Below are 20,444 nucleotides of genomic sequence, written 5' to 3'. Positions count from 1 at the left end.
GCAGCCTACGTCAACTTGAGGCCCCACAGTCGTCAACCACTACAGGCGTCTTGTGTCAGCGCTTCTCAGGGTCCTCGTTCACGTATGACTCTGTCACCTTGACCTAGAGCGCCCGAGGTGGCTGATGCAGCTGTGATCTCGCTTCCTCGTCTGGCTGGATTTATTCCAAATCATCCGAAGAGTTGCCATTTATGTCACTACCATTTACTCAGGTCAATTCGACTTTAAAAGTCAAAGTTCATGTGATTATATTGTATTTTTTTAACCTATGTACTAATTTTGAAGTTAAAAAGTTGAAAGAATCAATGTGTTTTTGTGATACTTTTGGAAAAATACTTTCCGAGGAGAGATTAAAAAATGCCCCCAAGGGCCTTCTATCTTACAAGTTAGCCCACTACTGGCCGGAATTTTAACAGTGGAAGGAGCTTAATAATGGCCCTGCATCTCCACAGTGGGAGCAGTCAAATACTGGCCCTGCATCTCCACAGTGGGAGCAGTCAAATACTGGCCCTGAATCTCCAGTGGGAGGAGCCCAATACTGACCCTGAATATCCACAGTGGGGGGAGCTTTAGACAGGCTGGGAATCCCCACAATGGGAGAAGCCCAACACTGGATCTAAAGGTCCACAGTGTGAGGAGCCAAATACTGGCCCTGTATCTCCACAGTGGGAGCAGCCCAATACTGGCCCTTAATCTCAACAGTGGGAGGAGCCCAATACTGGCCCTTAATCTCCACAGTTGGATGAGCGTAAGATTGCTTGGAATCCCCACAGTAGGAGCAGCCCAACGCTGGACCTGACTGTCCACAGTGGGAGTTGCCCAATACTGGCCTTGAATCTTCACAGCTGGAGGAGCTTGATACTGGCTGGGAATCCCCACAGTGGGAGGAGCTTAATACTGGCCCTGCATCTCCACATTGGGAGCAGCCTTATACTGGCCCTGAATCTCCACAGTGGTTGGAGCCTTATACTGGCCCTGCATCTCCACAGTGGGAGCAGCCTTATACTGGCCCTGAATCTCCACAGTGGTTGGAGCCTTATACTGGCCCTGCATCTCCACAGTGGGAGCAGCCTTATACTGGCCCTGCATCTCCACAGTGGGAGGAGCCGCTCTTCCACTGGCCCTCATTCTCCACAGTGGGAGCAGCCTTACACTGGCCCTGAATCTCCAGTGGGAGGAGCCTTATACTGGCCCTAAATCTCCACAGTAGGGGCAGCCTTATACTGGCCTTGCATCTCCACAGTGGGAGGAGCCTTATACTGGCCCTGAATCTCCACAGTGGGAGGAGCCTTATACTGGCCCTGAATCTCCACAGTGGGAGCAGCCTTATACTGGCCCTGAATCTCCACAGTGGGAGCAGCCTTATACTGGCCTTGAATCTTCACAATGGGAGGAGCCTTATACTGGCCCTGAATCTTCACAATGGGAGGAGCCTTATACTGGACCTGAATCTTCACAATGGGAGGAGCTTAATACTGGCCCCGACTGTCCACAGTGGGAGGAGCCGTAAACTGGACCTGGATCTTGACATTGGAACGAACCCAATACTGGACCTGAATCTCTTGAGTATCTGATCAATCAACATGAGCTTCACAAAATTAGTCTTACAAAAGACACACTCGGTTTAAACTGATTGATTTAAACTTATTTTATTACATGTATAGATCATTATGTATTAATCAGTCATACACCATCATCTGTCTCGATAGTCACTCACAGAGCATACACAGCTTGTGACACGTTGAGTATGTACAGACACGTGTATTCATCCGATTGTCTTTGAAATTATTCATACACAAAGAAAAACTAAGGCATGCCTCGAAATTGCCGTCAGTATCTCCCAAAACTATGAAATCTAAAACGAACCTGTTGTATGATGTGGTTGTTTTTGAAAATATTCTCAAAGACTTAGCAAAATGATCCGGAAATGGGCTTCACGCATTGCACCCATGTGAAGAATCGAACCCGGGCCTTCGGTGAGGTGAGCGAACGCTAGGTATCCCCACCGCCGGTACGTTTCTAAAGTTAATGTGTTTTCTAATCACGCAGCCTCAATGTTAATGCGCGGCATTCTCAACGACAGTTTCAGCCCGAGATGTACGACTGATTTCAAATGTTAGGCATCATCTCTTCAATGGAAGAAACATTTAAAACGAAAGAAGCTATCCAAGCCCGTGGGAAGTACTGCCATACAATCTCCGCCATCTATTGGACATTCCAGAAGTTTCTTTTAAGTTTTCAAATTTTGAATCGAGAACTTTGTCAAAAAACTTAGTCTGGAATGGAAGTGTTAATTTTGAAACTAGTACCGCAAAGCTCGAAAAAGCTACTTTCCGATCAGTCATTTCAGTGGTCGGTCACAGTTCGCGAAAGGTAGTTCTGACGTGACCTGGAATGGAATGTCCTCAGATGTTTGTGTGGCGGTAGCGAGCACATCTGATTTTCATGAGATTGGAACAGTTGCGACATGGCTGGTGTAGATCACTGGTTAGCAGGTTTTGGGATGAAACACGCAGATGCATGTTTTGTTTGTATTGGGCATAAGAAACTTTATTTTGGCCCCCGAATAATGTTGATCGTGCGATCACACGAATTTGCGAGGGTTGTGGTACAGCTACGTGAGAATATGTCATGCATTTGATAGTAGCATACTATAGCTGCATTTTCTATGGTCTCACTTCAACATAAAGGTTCTTTTGATTCTAACTCGGTTTCCTCTCTCTTTTTGCTATTTCTGAACCGAACTGACCTTTCATATATCAGGGAATAACCTCACGGTGCTCTTTCCAGTCCCAATTATTATTACAAGTGTTAAGTGAAGAAAAGTGAAGTCATATTTTATTCGGTTATCTCCTGCAGTTTTCGGAAGTGTTCGCTTTGAGACGATCTATTGTTTTAAGCATCCACTGGTAAACATATAGGTAAAAGAAGGTCACGGTCCAGATAGTAGTTTGCAATGTATGAAACATTCATGGTGTCGGTCAGTATGTTCCCAACTTGAATAGTGGCCTATGTTTTGCAAAATGTTTGGTGAAGAGCAGCTTCCAGGATGGAGGATAAACTGTAGATCACAAGGCTAGCTACATCTACGCGTCAGTATGGCGACAAGAAGGACCCAGCTACTTGGGTATCCTCGGGGTGCAGCCCAGCCAGGCCTGGGATGTTGCCTTGGGGTAACCCGCCTCCACTCGCCCGTAGTAGCTGTCGAACTTCCAGTATCTAAAACAGAGAATGGGAGTCTTCGATTACGCATCCAGCATAGAAACAGTGAGGGTGCCTTATTCAAGTTTATGACTCGGCTACCCATGTTCCTTGTGTTTGTCATCCTGTGATTTTCCGGGGCAGCCTAGATCTCAGTATCCCATGTTTGTCATCCCGTGGGTTTCCGTGGCAGCCTTGATTCCAATACCCCATGTTTGTCACCCCGTTGTTTTTCGGGGCAGCATAGATCCCATTGCCCTATGATTGTCACCCCATGGGTTTTCGGGGCAGCATAGATCCCATTACCCCATGTTTGTCATCCCGTTGGTTTCCGTGGCAGCCGTGATTCCAATACCCCATGTTTGTCACCCCATGGGTGTTCGAGACAGCATAGATCCCAGTACCACATGTCTCCCTCTTTCAGACTGAAAGGCTAAATAGGTCCCCAGTACCCCAATGCTTGTACCCGTGATGATTCCAGGCCAGAATAGGTCCCCAGCAAAAGGGCAGATACGTATCCCGTTCTTGACTCCCGTTCTCCAAGATCGGTAGGAATAACAGATCTCCCCAATGCCTCCCATACCATTACCAATGGTGATGACAAAGAAGAATATCCACCGTAACTCCCACCTGTCTTTGGGATTCGGGGGCAAACAGGTCAACATATCTACCAGTTGTCTTAAGAGATAGCTTAATTGTGTCCGGTTGGTTACGGCTGTTCACACCAAGTTAAGAGGCGACTAAAGGGATCGGCTGGTCAGGCTCGTTGACTGGGCTGATGCATGTCATGCATCCCAATTGCATGGATCGATGCTCATAATGTCAGTTACTGGATTGTCTGGTCCAGACTCGATTTTTTACAGGCCGCCGTAATATAGCTGGAATATTGCTGAGTGCGGCTTTAAACAACAAACAAACAATAAAACACCTATTTGCAACTCGATCCACATACTTTTCGGTTCTTACGATAATCACAGGGATCTGTGGATCGCGATACCTGGATTGCCATGGATATACCAAGACATCCTCACACATGAGTTGCAAGAGTGTTTTATGACCATACTTACACGTTGCCCTTGAAGAAGTATGTCTCTCCGTCAGTGTACTGGAAGGCTGCTTCAATGTCTGGTCGGAGTCCCCTCCAGAACTGTGTGGTAGCCCGGGGGTAGCCAGAGGACGCTCTTGTCAGGGTCTCCGTCCACGCCGTGTACGTCGAGCTCTGCAACAGTCAGTCAATTTTGTTGGCGTTTATTAAAGGATTAAAATTGTATTTGTTGACGTCCATCAGCTGATGAAGACAGTGCCTCACGTGAGCAAATTTGCCCTTATATAGACAGATATATAAATCATAACAAAAACATCCATTTTAACACGAAACTTAAATTATGTAAAGCGAATTAAACCAAACGTGGAGAGTTGGCAGTTACGTCCCTTGGTTTTGCAAAAATCATAAAATGGCGCCTACGGCAATGGCATTCATTTCAAATAGAAGGTGCACCCAGTAAAGCTAGAATTTGAAAGAAATACAGATCCAATTATGAAAATCGATTAGCATAAACGTTCTATGAATTTTAGGTGTGCGTTTGAGTCACACTAAGTCCAGATGAGCTGCTGATGACGGGGATTACAGCTTGAGGTGGCTCGGTTTGAATTCCCGATGCATATTGGCCTACTCGACTGTGGAGCTGTGTGATTTCTTTTTGGTAAGTAACTACGAATGGACGCTTTATTTCGCTGACCCGACATATAATGATCTGTCTGGCTTCAAAGCCTGTATGACCGCCTCCGTGGTCTAGTGGTAGAGTGTCTGCCCGTAGAGCGGAAGCTCCGGGGTTCGATCCCCGGCCGCGTCATACCAAAAGACGTTTAACGATGGTACTTGTTGTTACCCTGTCTGACGCTCGGCATAAAGGGGCTAAAACAAGGACTGGTCGGCTCGGAGTCTGTATACTGTGTCTGAGTGGGGTATTCATGTTAAACTGCGGCATGGCATCAGTGAGCTAGCACTATAAATTGGCATTAGTCCGGACTAGTACAAGCAGCAACACACACACACGTGCATGCACGTCGCTATGTAAGTGCAATAATCTTAGACGCGACGTTAAACCCAATTTCACCTGACCTCAAAGCCTGTAAATTTATAGCCCGAAGCGCATGATGATACCGTCTCTAATTGACGTTATTTCTTGACATTAAGGGCTTCCCCTACAGTATGTCTCCCTCGACCGACATGTAATCACGCGGCATACTGACGTTCCTTGGGAAATGAACGACATTTAGCATGATAGTGTCCATCTGGGCGAGGTCACCCGCTACTGTTAATATAGAGGTATCTGTAAACCCCGTTTAGCATACTGTGTACATCCACGACGCGAATTTACGCAGTGTGCACACCGGTGTCTTACGTTATTTCAGCATAACAATAATAGTAGGTGTGTATGGGTTTACCGCGCTTTTAGCAATATTCCAGCGAAATCACGACGGAGGACATCAGAAATGACCTCCAGACATTGTACCCATGTGTGGAATCGAACCCTGAACTTAGGCGTGACGAACTAACACTGTTACTACAATGCCACCCAACCGCCACAACAATGAAAAGTTCGCAGACAGGAGCCTGGGTAAAATAGGTCTTCAGCAACCCATGCTTGCCGTAAAAGGCGACTGTGCTTGTCGTAAGAGGCGACTAACGGGATCGGGTGGTCAGGCTCGCTGACTTGGTTGATGCATGTCATCGTATCCCAATTGCGTGGATCGATGCTCATGATGTCGATCACTGAATTGTCTGGTCCAGACTCGATTATTTGCAGACCGCCGTCATATAGCTGGAGTGCGGCGTTAAACAACAAACACAAGTTCACAGACTGTGTAATTACACATGGTACTTGTGGGGAATCGAACCTGAAATTTGGGCGTGCCGATCGAACGCTTTAACCGCTAGCTTGATTTTCCATCGTATTTAAGCTCTATTACATTAAGATGAATACACTGTAAAATATGTGTTTAAATCCTAAACACAAACTTAAACATGTTCCATGTCCCATATTTTTACATGTTTAGGTCTTAACATATATAGGATTGTGTTTGACTGCGAAATGTGTTTTGGGTTTCATTACCCCATTGGAATTCATTGTAGGTAATTATAAAAGGGGCGCTTTCTATGTTTTTATTAGCATTTAATACAGAAGTGAGTGTGTATATGGGGGATGGTGGACTGGGGGATAAAGGCTATTTTAGGAGAAAAATGGATTATTTTAGGGGTGGGGGTGGTAACTAACAAAAGTTAAGGGTCTATCGAAGTAATCAGATGTATCTTCATTGTCGGCTTCCCGTGTGAGAGAATACTACTAGTCATACAACAATGCATTTCTGGACACGGATTATTAATACGAAACTGCAACCTCTTGATTCGTAGTCCTTCAAGCTACCACCTGTGCTACGAAGACTGTTGTCATAAATTTTCCTGGTCATCATTTACCGAGTTTGGTTATGTAGTACACATTTATGTTGACATTGTACGAAGTTCATTGTAAGTCCTAGTGGTATATGTGTTATGCAAGTGCCTGTGAATCTGATTTGCACATCTAATTTCAATATGTATGATACATCTTTGCCATATTTGACTTATTGCCTGGTGGTGTGCACTTTATTGAAACAGGTGTAAATTCGATACATGTTTAAATGTGTATAAATTCGGAACATGCTTAAAATCCATGTCATAACGTGTTTAAATTCTGTGTTTAGGTGGTGTTTAGGCTGTGAGACGATAGCTTTCATGTGTTTAGACCTAAATGCGTTTAGATAGAACACACCAAATGTGTATTCCGTTTAAACACATTACTCATCATGTTTAGACCTAAACATGTCTCGTCTGTGTTTAAATTCTAAACACATGTTTGACAGTGTACGCTTGACCTTTTCGCTACCATAGCTTCGTTTTGAGGCCTATTCTAAAGATGACAAGATGCTCAAACTAATAGACCAATCAAATTACTCACGAACGAGAACAATTACGTGGAGCGTTAGTGATGGAAGAAATAGATATTCTGGCGTCACTTCAGAAACGAAGACATGATGGCGAAATGTCCAATGTATTTGTCATAATAAAATTAAGAATAATCCCTTGCATAATCAAGGATGTAAGTATAATATCGCTTTCAAACTTCTACTCACATTGACATATGTATGGCTTATTATTATCATGTTAATGTGGTTGCTGCTTATGTAAGACTGAACAAAATATCCCAACCAAATTCAGGTGTTAGTAAGTACGGATCAGTACTGCCTTACCTTAAATAGGTAGATCCTACCATCTCTCCACTGGAGGGCAGCTTTAGGGTTTCTGAATGCGGACGGTAATCTCTTTGGGAATCCCTGATCTTTGCGATAGGCGGTGAACCTCCAGTATCTGCCTCCTGAAGAGTAAAAAGTAGCTACAATATGTTAGGATTTACTCCATCAGTTAGGATGCTATGTCAGTGGTCTTGTGGGTGTAGCGTCTTCTCGACACCGTAAGATTGTAAGATGCCAGGTCGCGTCATTCTAAAAGACGTTAAAAGATGGTACGCCTTATGCTTCCTGGTACTTGGCATTAAGGGAATAAAACTGATCGGCTCGGAGTCAGTATAAGTGCAGTAGAAGTGCATTAAACTTGAAAAAGACGTAAAGGTCTATTTCACTCCCCTCGCCCTCACACAACTTGGCCTCTCCTGTCTCCAAGTGTAAACATTTTACTGTCGATGGACGGACGAAGGATCATAATCTTGCCTATCTGGGATTCGAACCCCAAGGGATGTGTACCCTGGCAACAAAAGGACGCAACCCGTACCCACTGATCAAATTGTAGATAGCTTCTGTACCTTTAAAGAAGAATGTCTTCCTGAGCCTCCTGTCGTACACCACAGCCCCAGGGGAGGATGGAGCTCCCCGGAACACCCTGTTGCGCGGCCTGGGGAACCCTCTGCTCACCCCACGATTGGTCAGTCTGTAGATCTTGCTGCCGCGGAAGGCATATGTTTTCCCATCGTGAGCTGGGGAAAGAGGTTCAGTCACATAAAGGAGGTCTTGTCTCCGGTCAATTTACAGTCTTAGCACGTTAGGGCCAAGTCATTTTATGATGAATATCCACCATGGAGAGTTTCTGAGTTAGACATGCTCATACTATGCTCTGTAAACATCGTTAATATAAACACCATTCAGTTAAACGACACCCCTGTGAAGATCGTGTCTTTGTGTTTCATGATCCAAGAAAGTTTGAAGCAAGTAATCCCATGATCCGAAAATTTATAAGGTTCTAAATGAAGAAAGCCCATTATGCAAGTAAATTCTTATCAAGTAAGACCCATGACTCCAGTATGTTCTAAATGAAGTAAGCCCACGATCCAAATAAGTTCTAATCAAGTAAGACCCATGATCACAGTAAGTTCTAAATGAAGTAAGCCCATGATCTCCGTAGGTTCTACTAAAAAAAAACATGATCCAAGCACGTTCTACTTAAGTTGGCCCATGATCCAAGAATCAACTAAGACCATTATCATTCATATTACATTCAATCGCAAGTTCAACTTTACATTCGATTATGCCCTATTCAAGTTAAAAAACGCAACTTAAGCTCAAAGAGTGAGTGAGTGAGTTGGGGTTTACGCCTCTTTTAACAGTATTCCAGTTATATCGCGGCCTGTCAGCTTAATGTGGGAGGAAAGCCCGAAGTGATGCAGGATGTTTACCACTTCGGTGAAACCCACGAGCACGGTATGGTGATGACAAACCTAGAAACATAATCGGGGCGAATTCTGCGCAGCGAATGGCGGCGCTTTAGACGGCTGGCCCCCCCGTGCACCCTACCTTACTAAGAAGTGAGGGGCAGTGGGGTAGTCTTTGCCTTTTGTATACATGCTCAGCATAGGGATGGTAAAAACAATAGTATTTCGGAGCACTTATTGAACATAGTTATTGGACAAAAAGTATGTCGAATGAGTCCGCATTGTCACGGAAGTCCCTGCGAACTTGTGTATAGACATTAGGTGAAACAAAAATCAAATAACGAGGGTGTGGTTAAAGCGTTTGCTCGTCACGCCAAAGACCCGGGTTCGATTCCCCACATGGAAACAATGTGTGAAGCCCATTTCTGGTGTCCCAAGACGTGATATTGCTGGACGATTGCTAAAAGCGACATAAAACCATACTCACTCACACCTACAAAGGAGAGTGTGGCCCAGCTTTTGGGAGACTGAGATCTAGCAGATTGACAGTCCAAGTAGGTTTGATTCAAGACTTTTAAAACACCACTTTATATATCTTCGTACTCACATTTTGTTATATAACTTGAGGGGAAAATCATATACACTTAAGAAGTGGATTTAAAAAGAAAGCCCAAAACGTTATCGAAACGTTACGAGGCTGAATAGTCGCCGAAACACTGCAAACTTAATGTCCATAATACAACTATGATACTTGTATCAAATACATCACCATCGAATAACCATTTCTTGTTTGTTTTATTTTTCGCCATTATCAAGCATGGGTGTATACTTTCTTTTGCCCGGCTGTTTATATGAACAAAACAACTGAACGTTACCCTATTCACATATAAACAATGCATACATTTCTCACAAGGAATTGATTGCAAATGGGAAATATTCGAGATGTTACTCGGCTGAAAATTAATGAATTCATGTTGCAAAATTCCGAGGTATTTCAACATGACGTACCTCACACTTGTACAACATTGCTGTTATTTGTCCCCTTGCACAAAGATATATAAGCACAAAGAAGATCGCAACTTATATACATTAAAACTGGCTTGCGACTGTTGTAACACTGAGGTCGCTTTGCGCAAGTGGGCCCAGAATACCCCCCCCCCCCAAACACACACACACGATGTCTGGCTGTAGACGGTGACTCACCAACGATGATGTCATCAAACTTGACGTCACAGTGTCTTCCCCTGGGTGCTGGGGTTGCACGTGGTCGTGGTCGTGGTCTGGCAGTCACTGGCGGTCGGGTCGGCCGGGTTCTTCTCCCGCCTGAACGTCCCCCACCTGAACCTGTGTGTGTGAGTAAAATGTGAAAACACTCCAACCAGCAATGTCTTGCAGTGCGATGACGATAATCGCTAAGTACACGATAAATCTCAAAGAAGAGAATAATAGATAAGCACTCGATAATCGCTAAGTACACGATAATAGTTAAGGACGGGATAATTTCTAAGTACACGATAATAGTCCAGTAGAAGATAATCGCTGAGTGCACGATAATCACTAAGAAGACAATAATATCTAAGTACAGGATTATCGCTAAGTGCACGATAATAATTAAGTACACGATAATCACTAAGTACACGATAATAGCTAAGTACAGGATTATCGCTATGAGCAAGATAATAGTCAAATACAGGATAATCACTAAGTAGACAATATCAAAGAAAAGAAACCTGTGAGCACAGATAAACCCATAATCATTATAAGGTACAATTTGTGATTCGAACGCACGATAATTGGATCTTGACACGCCTAAGGGACGCAACTCTGCATTGAGATTTTCGACGCCTTGGACGACAGGGCTACTACCTCTACCCTTAAGAACTAAACAGGATATAACGAATAATCACGAGCCCAACGTTAACTCCCTAGATGGTATTAAATGTTACCGAATTCAATAAACCAATTGTCAGAGAGAGCAAACTGATTTGTTAAATCCTTTGGAGTTCACTTTATATTGGAGCACGGGTGCCCCAGTCGTCTAAGGCGCTCGCAATTGGCAAGTCAAATCGTGAGTTCGAATCCCAGATCTTCTGGTTATGTCTCCATGTTTCTTAGCAGCATCTGTGTTCGTGGTTTCAACGATCTTATAAACGCATAATACCTATATCATTTCAGGCTCCCCCTCTCATCAAACTGACACAATGTTCAAGGAGGTCTGAAACATTTTGTTTTTATTTTGGAAATTTATGGGCAGTGGTACCCACCATACAGTGTCTGTATCCCCCGCTTGTCGTCCACGTGGAGCTGGTAGTTAGGGTCGTACCCCTGATAGTAAGGGGCCATCAGTGCCGTAGGCACGTTGGAGTGACCCAGCCCAAGGGCGTGGCCGAACTCGTGGGCGGCGACTATTTCCAGGTTCGAGCCCGTTTCTCCTCGCATCGTCCACTGCTCGTCCTCATCGAAGTGGGTGTCGCCGCTGATTGGTTGAGTCCCAGGGAAGAACGCGTGTGCAAGCGTGCCACCTGGGAAGATGAGAACACAGCCATGGTTTGAATGTCATTTTATCTAGCGTGAAATCAGGTCCAGTGTGAAGCGCTCGTTAAATCACGGACATCAGTCAGGAACCTGAAAGCTACCATTATTATTTGAACCTAATGCATATATCGAATCGTAGCTGTAATAATAATAATGATAATAATAATAACAACAACAGCAGGTAATCTTTAATAGCGCTCCACTCTCCGTATGCTTAATCTGCTTGAAGGGCGGTAGAGTGAGTGACTGCTTTTAGCAATATTCCAGCAATATCTAGCGGTGGACACCAGAAATGGGCTTCACACATTGTACCCATGTCGGGAATCGAACCCGGGTCTTCGGCGTGACGAGCGAACGCTTTAACCACAAGGCTACCCGACCGCCCCTGAAGGGTGGTAGAAATATAAAACGATCATCAAATGCTTGATTTGAACATTGGCGGTAAATATCAACGATTCGTGTTAAATATCTGTGGTGTACAATATACTGCAAGAAAAGTTTATCTGTAGTTACTTTTAAATGCTTGTAAATCACGTCTTTACAATAAAAACAATTGTTGTCAATATGACATCAATAATCGTAAATGAGTGTCATGGTGAGATGTGCAAACAAAAACATACATTTACATAAACGCATGTCTTTATTTACAACCTTGTACATTTTGTAAAAGCGACATTTTCGTGGTCAAGTGATATGTTTGGTGCAGGGACACTCACCCCTCCCATCGAATGTATTGCCAGGACCATCCCCGTGCTGTCCCCTGACGAAGTTGATCTCGATGTCGGCCGTGCCGCTCGTCACCTCCCTGAACGTGAGGGGCGTCACACCAGACCACTTGGAGAACGCCTGTCTCAGTGCTCGTCTGGGTCGTAAGGAAAACAGTACATTGTAAAAAAGTATCTAGTCGCCCATTAAATGTGTCATCCACGTATTTCGTCCGTTCATAGCTCTCTGGATGTTTTGGTTTTTATCGGAATTAGTAGACTAACATCTAGTCTCTGAAAGGAAAATATTCCACAGAAGAACAGAAAAAAATATAATTAAAAGGATCACAGAGTCTTATTCTGATTTATTTTGAAGATGAAATAATCTAGATTTGCAAACTAATATAGACTTCCATTGGCAGTATTGGGTATTTTTGTTTCAGTTCTGTTTAGCATACTAAGAATGAGGTTGAATCAGATTATGTTAGAAAACCGCCAAAGCCCAAGTACCCCAGTACGATAATAAAACCCTGTTTGGCGTTTGTATAACAACGTGTTCTTAACTTAGGCGACATGCGCGTGGCAACTGAGAATGTTTTTGAAATACTCAACCTTTCAATCAAGCATGATTGACCATATCACATAGGGAAATAACAGAAATGGACTTCTCACTTTGGGGAGTGAGTGAATATGGGTTTATGCCGCGCTTTTAGCAATATTCCAGCAATATCACGGAGGGAAACAACAAACATGGGTTTCACACATTGAGGAGTGAGTGAGTATGGTTTTACGCCGCTTTTAACAATATTCCAGCAATATCACGGAGGGAAACAACAAACATGGGTTTCACACATTGAGGAGTGAGTGAGATTGGTTTTACGCCGCTTTTAACAATATTCCAGCAATATCACGGAGGGAAACAACAAACATGGGTTTCACACATTGAGGAGTGAGTGAGTTTGGTTTTACGCCGCTTTTTACAATATTCCAGCAATATCACGGAGGGAAACAACAAACATGGGTTTCACACATTGAGGAGTGAGTGAGTATGGTTTTACGCCGCTTTGGGCAATATTCCAGCAATATCACGGAGGGAAACAATAGAAATGGGTTTCACACATTGGGGAGTGAGTGAGTATGGTTTTAAGCCACTTTTAGCAATATTCCAGCAATATCACGGAGGGAAACAACAAACATGGGTTTCACACATTGAGGAGTGAGTGAGTATGGTTTTACGCCGCTTTTAACAATATTCCAGCAATATCACGGAGGGAAACAATAGAAATGGATTTCACACACTGGGGAGTGAGTGAGTATGGTTTTACGCCACTTTTAACAATATTCCAGCAATATCACGGAGGGAAACAACAGAAACGGGTTTCACATATTTGGGAGTGAGTGAGTATGGTTTTACGCCGCTTGTAGCAATATTCCAGTAATATCACGGAGGGAAACAACAGAAATGGGCTTCACACATCAGGGAGTGAGTGAGTATTGGTTAATGCCGCTTTTAGCAATTGTGGGGGACAACCCTGTCCGACATTATCGAATTGATTAGATCTTCTTCAGTTCAGCTTTCATGATATAGTTTTCATTTTTCATTTTTCTAAAGAGCGTAATTGTCCATCATATAAGCATCTGAATATTTGAAGCAATTACAAAACGTGACAGCTACAATAAACATTACGTGAGTATTGTAATTATAATTCAGATAATTTTATTATATATAATTTTTTAAAGAAAAACAATAAATGGATTCGACTTGACTTTATAGAGTGGAACACACTTCACGGTTTTGATTGTAAATTTACACCCTCGCTAATGACGGGTATATGTTACAGCACCACGCTTGCATCTGATCTAACAGCTGTATTCTACTGTTTCCCATCTGCATCTCATCTGAACTTCCCAACTGACGGTTACACGTTACTTTACAACACCTACCTCTGATCTGAACTTCCCAACTGACGATTACATGATACTTTACAACACCTACTTCTGATCTGAACCTCCCAACTGACGATAACATGATACTTTACAACACCTACCTCTGATCTGAACCTCCCAGTTGACAGTTACACGTCACTTTACAACACCTACCTCTGATCTGAACCTCCCAACTGACGGTTACATGATACTTTACAACACCTACTTCTGATCTGCACCTCCCAACTGACGGTTACACGTTACTTTACAACACCTACTTCTGATCTGAACCTCCCAACTGACGGTTACACGTTACTTTACAACACCTACCTCTGATCTGAACCTCCCAACTGACGGTTACATGATACTTTACAACACCTACTTCTGATCTGAACCTCCCAACTGACGGTTACACGTTACTTTACAACACCTACCTCTGATCTGAACCTCCCAACTGACAGTTACACGTTACTTTACAACACCTACCTCTGATCTGAACCTCCCAACTGACGGTTACACGTTATTTTACAACACCTACCTCTGATCTGCACCTCCCAAATGACGGTTACATGATACTTTACAACACCTACCTCTGATCTGAACCTCCCAACTGACGGTTACACGTTGCCTTACAACACCTACCTCTGATCTGCACCTCCCAGTTGACGGTTACACGTTACTTTACAACACCTACCTCTGATCTGCACCTCCCAACTGACGGTTACATGATACTTTACAACACCTACCTCTGATCTGAACCTCCCAACTGACGGTTACACGTTACTTTACAACACCTACCTCTGATCTGCACCTCCCAACTGACGGTTACATGATACTTTACAACACCTACCTCTGATCTGCACCTCCCAACTGACGGTTACACGTTACTTTACAACACCTACCTCTGATCTGAACCTCCCAACTGACGGTTACACGTTATTTTACAACACCTACTTCTGATCTGCACCTCCCAACTGACGGTTACACGTTACTTTACAACACCTACTTCTGATCTGCACCTCCCAACTGACGGTTACACGTCACTTTACAACACCTACTTCTGATCTGCACCTCCCAACTGACGGTTACACGTTACTTTACAACACCTACTTCTGATCTGCACCTCCCAGTTGACGGTTACACGTCACTTTACAACACCTACTTCTGATCTGAACCTCCCAGTTGACAGTTACACGTTGCCTTACAACACCTACTTCTGATCTGAACCTCCCAGTTGACAGTTACACGTTACTTTACAACACCTACTTCTGATCTGAACCTCCCAGTTGACAGTTACACGTTACTTTACAACACCTACTTCTGATCTGCACCTCCCAACTGACGGTTACACGTTACTTTACAACACCTTCCTCTGATCTGAACCTCCCAACTGACGGTTACACGTTGCCTTACAACACCTACCTCTGATCTGAACCTCCCAACTGACGGTTACACGTTATTTTACAACACCTACTTCTGATCTGAACCTCCCAGTTGACGGTTACACGTCACTTTACAACACCTACTTCTGATCTGAACCTCCCAGTTGACAGTTACACGTTGCCTTACAACACCTACCTCTGATCTGCACCTCCCAACTGACGGTTACACGTTACTTTACAACACCTACCTCTGATCTGCACCTCCCAACTGACGGTTACACGTTACTTTACAACACCTACTTCTGATCTGAACCTCCCAGTTGACAGTTACACGTTACTTTACAACACCTACTTCTGATCTGCACCTCCCAACTGACGGTTACACGTTACTTTACAACACCTTCCTCTGATCTGAACCTCCCAACTGACGGTTACACGTTGCCTTACAACACCTACCTCTGATCTGAACCTCCCAACTGACGGTTACACGTTATTTTACAACACCTACTTCTGATCTGAACCTCCCAGTTGACAGTTACACGTCACTTTACAACACCTTCCTCTGATCTGAACCTCCCAACTGACGGTTACACGTTACTTAACAACACCTACTTCTGATCTGAACCTCCCAGTTGACGGTTACATGATACTTTACAACACCTACTTCTGATCTGAACCTCCCAGTTGACAGTTACACGTCACTTTACAACACCTACCTCTGATCTGAACCTCCCAACTGACGGTTACACGTTACTTTACAACACCTACTTCTGATCTGCACCTCCCAACTGACGGTTACACGTTACTTTACAACACCTTCCTCTGATCTGAACCTCCCAACTGACGGTTACACGTCACTTTACAACACCTACCTCTGATCTGAACCTCCCAGTTGACAGTTACACGTCACTTTACAACACCTACCTCTGATCTGAACCTCCCAACTGACGGTTACATGATACTTTACAACACCTACTTCTGATCTGCACCTCCCAACTGACGGTTACACGTTACTTTACAACACCTACCTCTGATCTGAACCTCCCAACTGACGGTTACACGTTACTTTACAACACCTACTTCTGATTTGAACCTCCCAACTGACGGTTACACGTTACTTTACAACACCTACCTCTGATCTGAACCTCCCAACTGACGGTTACATGATACTTTACAACACCTACTTCTGATCTGAACCTCCCAACTGACGGTTACACGTTACTTTACAACACCTACCTCTGATCTGCACCTCCCAACTGACGGTTACATGATACTTTACAACACCTACCTCTGATCTGAACCTCCCAACTGACGGTTACACGTTACCTTACAACACCTACCTCTGATCTGAACCTCCCAACTGACGGTTACACGTTACTTTACAACACCTACCTCTGATCTGAACCTCCCAACTGACGGTTACACGTTGCCTTACAACACCTACCTCTGATCTGAACCTCCCAACTGACGGTTACACGTTATTTTACAACACCTACTTCTGATCTGAACCTCCCAGTTGACAGTTACACGTCACTTTACAACACCTACTTCTGATCTGAACCTCCCAACTGACGGTTACACGTTACTTTACAACACCTACCTCTGATCTGAACCTCCCAACTGACGGTTACACGTTACTTAACAACACCTACTTCTGATCTGAACCTCCCAGTTGACAGTTACACGTTACTTTACAACACCTACTTCTGATCTGAACCTCCCAACTGACGGTTACACGTTACTTAACAACACCTACTTCTGATCTGAACCTCCCAACTGACGGTTACACGTTACTTAACAACACCTACTTCTGATCTGAACCTCCCAACTGACGGTTACACGTTACTTTACAACACCTACCTCTGATCTGAACCTCCCAGTTGACAGTTACACGTTACTTTACAACACCTTCCTCTGATCTGAACCTCCCAACTGACGGTTACATGATACTTTACAACACCTACTTCTGATCTGAACCTCCCAACTGACGGTTACACGTTACTTTACAACACCTACCTCTGATCTGAACCTCCCAACTGACAGTTACACGTTACTTTACAACACCTACCTCTGATCTGAACCTCCCAACTGACGGTTACACGTTATTTTACAACACCTACTTCTGATCTGAACCTCCCAGTTGACAGTTACACGTTACTTTACAACACCTACCTCTGATCTGAACCTCCCAGTTGACGGGTATATCCAACGATCTTGTAATCGATATTGTTCTTTCTCCATTTATATCCTGCAACACAGTTTTAAATATTGCCAGCTGAAATAAACACGAAGGTCTTCCATTCAGCTTTTTGTGAATTCATATTCCATTTAACTGTACAATTGGGGAAATTTGACATTATTTTTATATTTATTAATCTTTACATTATTAATATTGTTAAATATTTTCATCATAACTAAGGTCATCATTTCAACCTGGGGCATAGAAGGCCAGTGGTGTTTCGGGGTCACTCCGGAGCTGCGCTGCTCTCTCTGACGGTCTGACCAGATCGGGTAGACCGCATCTCGGGGATTGCATCTTTTGAACAGTGGCCGGATCCAGGCGCCCAGTCTCTTGCAGACCGTTGAACCTCTGGAACTCCCTAACAAGCATAAACAGTCCATCTGTAGCCTGATGACTCATAAACTTGGTATAGTGTGTATTATGTAAAGGTTTGGATGTCTTTTTTTCTGTGTATCTTCGTTGAAGACTGACATAAAGTGAGTCGAAGAGAGAAACAAAGGTAGCATTCAGTTATTATCTTTCTAACAACGACCACCCCGTTCCCGGCGGAATGGGACCCGCAAACAACTTACCTGATTCCCATTGAAGTCGTCTGTGGGTCATGTTGACCACGTCCGGCAAGGTTGTCCAGGTAACCAAACTTCTCCATGAATGTCTGGAGAATGCAACAAGATGTACATTAGTGATTACGTAATGGTGAGTACTTAAGAATTGACTTTCATATGTTTGTCGTTTATAGTTCTCAAGTTTATAGCCTAAAGCGTAATCAGTGACATCGTTTAGTCCAATAAGGCAAACTCTATCAACCAATCAGTAAGGTGTAGTTCGTTAGTGGGCGTTGCCCATGTCTTTTTAATACGTTTATGGTAACACAAACGCCAAAAAAAATGCTTTGTTAACCAATCAAATGGCGCAGATGCACATGCAATTTTATTACGTTTTTGTTTGGAGATGATAAATATCCTGTATTAGGAATAAACATTGTTTTCAGCGAGTCTTGGTGAGCTAAATACATACTATTAGTGTTTATTCCTTATATAGGATATTTACCATCCCCAAACACACAAGTGTGATAACCTGTTTAGCATATAATGTCATTCTTCAAATCTGTGCTCGAAAGTATCTTTCCATCTCTCACAAACATTGCAAGTTTTCCTGGAATGCGCGCATTAATATATACTACGTCAGAGAGTAAGTGACGTGTCTGTCGGACAGTGACAGTAGCCAATATAGTTTCAACTGAAACCTTTTTCTTATACAGAGGTTTAATTATATATATGCAAAACAACAATTGCCTACACAAATTATTTTTACTGGCCTTTCGCGGCAATCCATCGGTGTGCACGATAGAGTAACTGCCCTTTATCACATGAAAGCTATTCTAACCCTAGTCTATGTCACGGCCACAGTCAGACGTTGTTGACAGTCAGCCTGTCCTGTCATAACGTTACGAGGTGCAGTCAGATGTACGTACACACACGACAAAACAAATCAAGGTAACAATTCGCACATATTTCGGCCAAATCCAACAGTTTTAGTTTGTTGAAAAGATTCCAAGCTGCAGAGGTCTACAAGCACAGATATATGGAAACCGATCACTCTTGGCTATTGCTCTCGCAAAATTGTTTCGCAATTGATATCGCCAAAAGTGCCAAACTTGTAAAATGGCTTAGCTTTGTCACATGTAGACACTGATTTGAGTATGTTGGACTATTCCTTTGATAATAGTAGCATTTATAGCATTAGTTTCTCTAGAATCCCGATGGTTAATTCTGACTCGATCGCCGAATGACAAGGGCGACGCCATGTTTGTTTATAAACACTGAAAGTAGTTCCAACTTGACCTTTGATATTTGCATCTCAATCCGCATATGACTCCAACTGATATCGTTTTTATCCGTTGGCTTTATCCTGCCGAGAAACCTACCCATTTTATGGTAAATGAAAGTCTGCGTACCCTATTGTTTGTTTGTTGTTTAACGCCGCACTCAGCAATATTCAAGCTCTGTGACGGATGTACCCCATTGGAATCAAAACACACAGTCAATTTGTTTTGTGCTGGTGAGCTCCTGTACCTCATGTGCTCTGGCTTCCATTTTTATTAAAGTTGTCTAGCAATAATTCTATGTGATACTTACGGTTGAATCGAAGTCTCTGTTAGCGGCATCTCTGCTGTGGTCGGTCGGGAGCGCCGAGGCCACCACGATGCAGAGAACAAGGGTGAACAGAGACATAGCTCTTCTGCATGAATCCAGCATAATGTCAACAGGGAAATCTAATTACCACTGTGCTCCTTTTGTATCTTCTTTGCAAACATAAACTCCAAATAGGTGTGGAGTTTACATGAATCCCAGCAAAGACAAAATGAATGATTAACCTGTATGAGTGGCTCGCTATCTGTTATCACACCTTGGCGGGTGTACCAAGGGAGATAACTGCTGCGTAACTATTGTTAACATCAAGCTCTTTGCGTCTTCTTGACACTCGTGTCCCCAGTCTTATACATAACTGAAAGTGCCCGGATACGCGCAAATGCGGCCGACATTCCCCCCCTGTCTCTGTGTAGGAGACGGTAGTGTCTACACCCCCATCAATCTTCCGATATATTGAATGTACGTCAAACAGAGTCAAGTCTCACGCTGTGACCCTTCAACTTTAATTGCTGAGTATAGAAAAGCTGAACGAGGAAGTCAGGGGTTATACTCCTCACGCTACTACCTCCACTACAAGTACTAATACTACATCTACTACC

At 43.5% G+C, this 20,444-nt stretch overlaps 1 protein-coding gene across 1 annotated transcript; it reads right to left on the bottom strand.

The window, feature by feature from the left end:
• Window positions 1-2,547: 2,547 nt before the first annotated feature.
• Window positions 2,548-20,152, bottom strand: LOC139455757 (matrix metalloproteinase-19-like). The gene is made up of 11 exons (XM_071237300.1): window positions 19,831-20,152; window positions 18,265-18,347; window positions 17,884-18,050; window positions 17,623-17,698; window positions 12,155-12,300; window positions 11,168-11,425; window positions 10,107-10,247; window positions 8,061-8,231; window positions 7,492-7,616; window positions 4,269-4,420; window positions 2,548-3,219 (listed from the first exon to the last, which is right to left on the bottom strand). Exons 1-11 carry the CDS (start codon window positions 19,948-19,950, stop codon window positions 3,120-3,122), a joined length of 1,539 nt encoding a protein of 512 aa, XP_071093401.1. The 5' UTR covers window positions 19,951-20,152; the 3' UTR covers window positions 2,548-3,119.
• Window positions 20,153-20,444: the final 292 nt, after the last annotated feature.

This window comes from Haliotis cracherodii, unplaced genomic scaffold, assembly GCF_022045235.1.
Source record: "Haliotis cracherodii isolate W230 unplaced genomic scaffold, xgHalCrac1.p SCAF_11, whole genome shotgun sequence".
NCBI lineage: Eukaryota > Metazoa > Mollusca > Gastropoda > Lepetellida > Haliotidae > Haliotis > Haliotis cracherodii.
This window is presented reverse-complemented; position numbering and strand designations above follow the sequence as displayed.

Excerpts from the sequence above, each read along its gene's own strand:
- LOC139455757 (XM_071237300.1), bottom strand. The coding sequence starts at position 19,950 with ATGCTGGATTCATGCAGAAGAGCTATGTCTCTGTTCACCCTTGTTCTC. Across the intron at positions 11,426-12,154 it reads CAATACATTCGATGGGAGGG|GTGGCACGCTTGCACACGCG; the intron begins GTGAGTGTCCCT and ends TCATCTTCCCAG. Across the intron at positions 3,220-4,268 it reads TACTTCTTCAAGGGCAACGT|ATACTGGAAGTTCGACAGCT; the intron begins GTAAGTATGGTC and ends TCTCTGTTTTAG.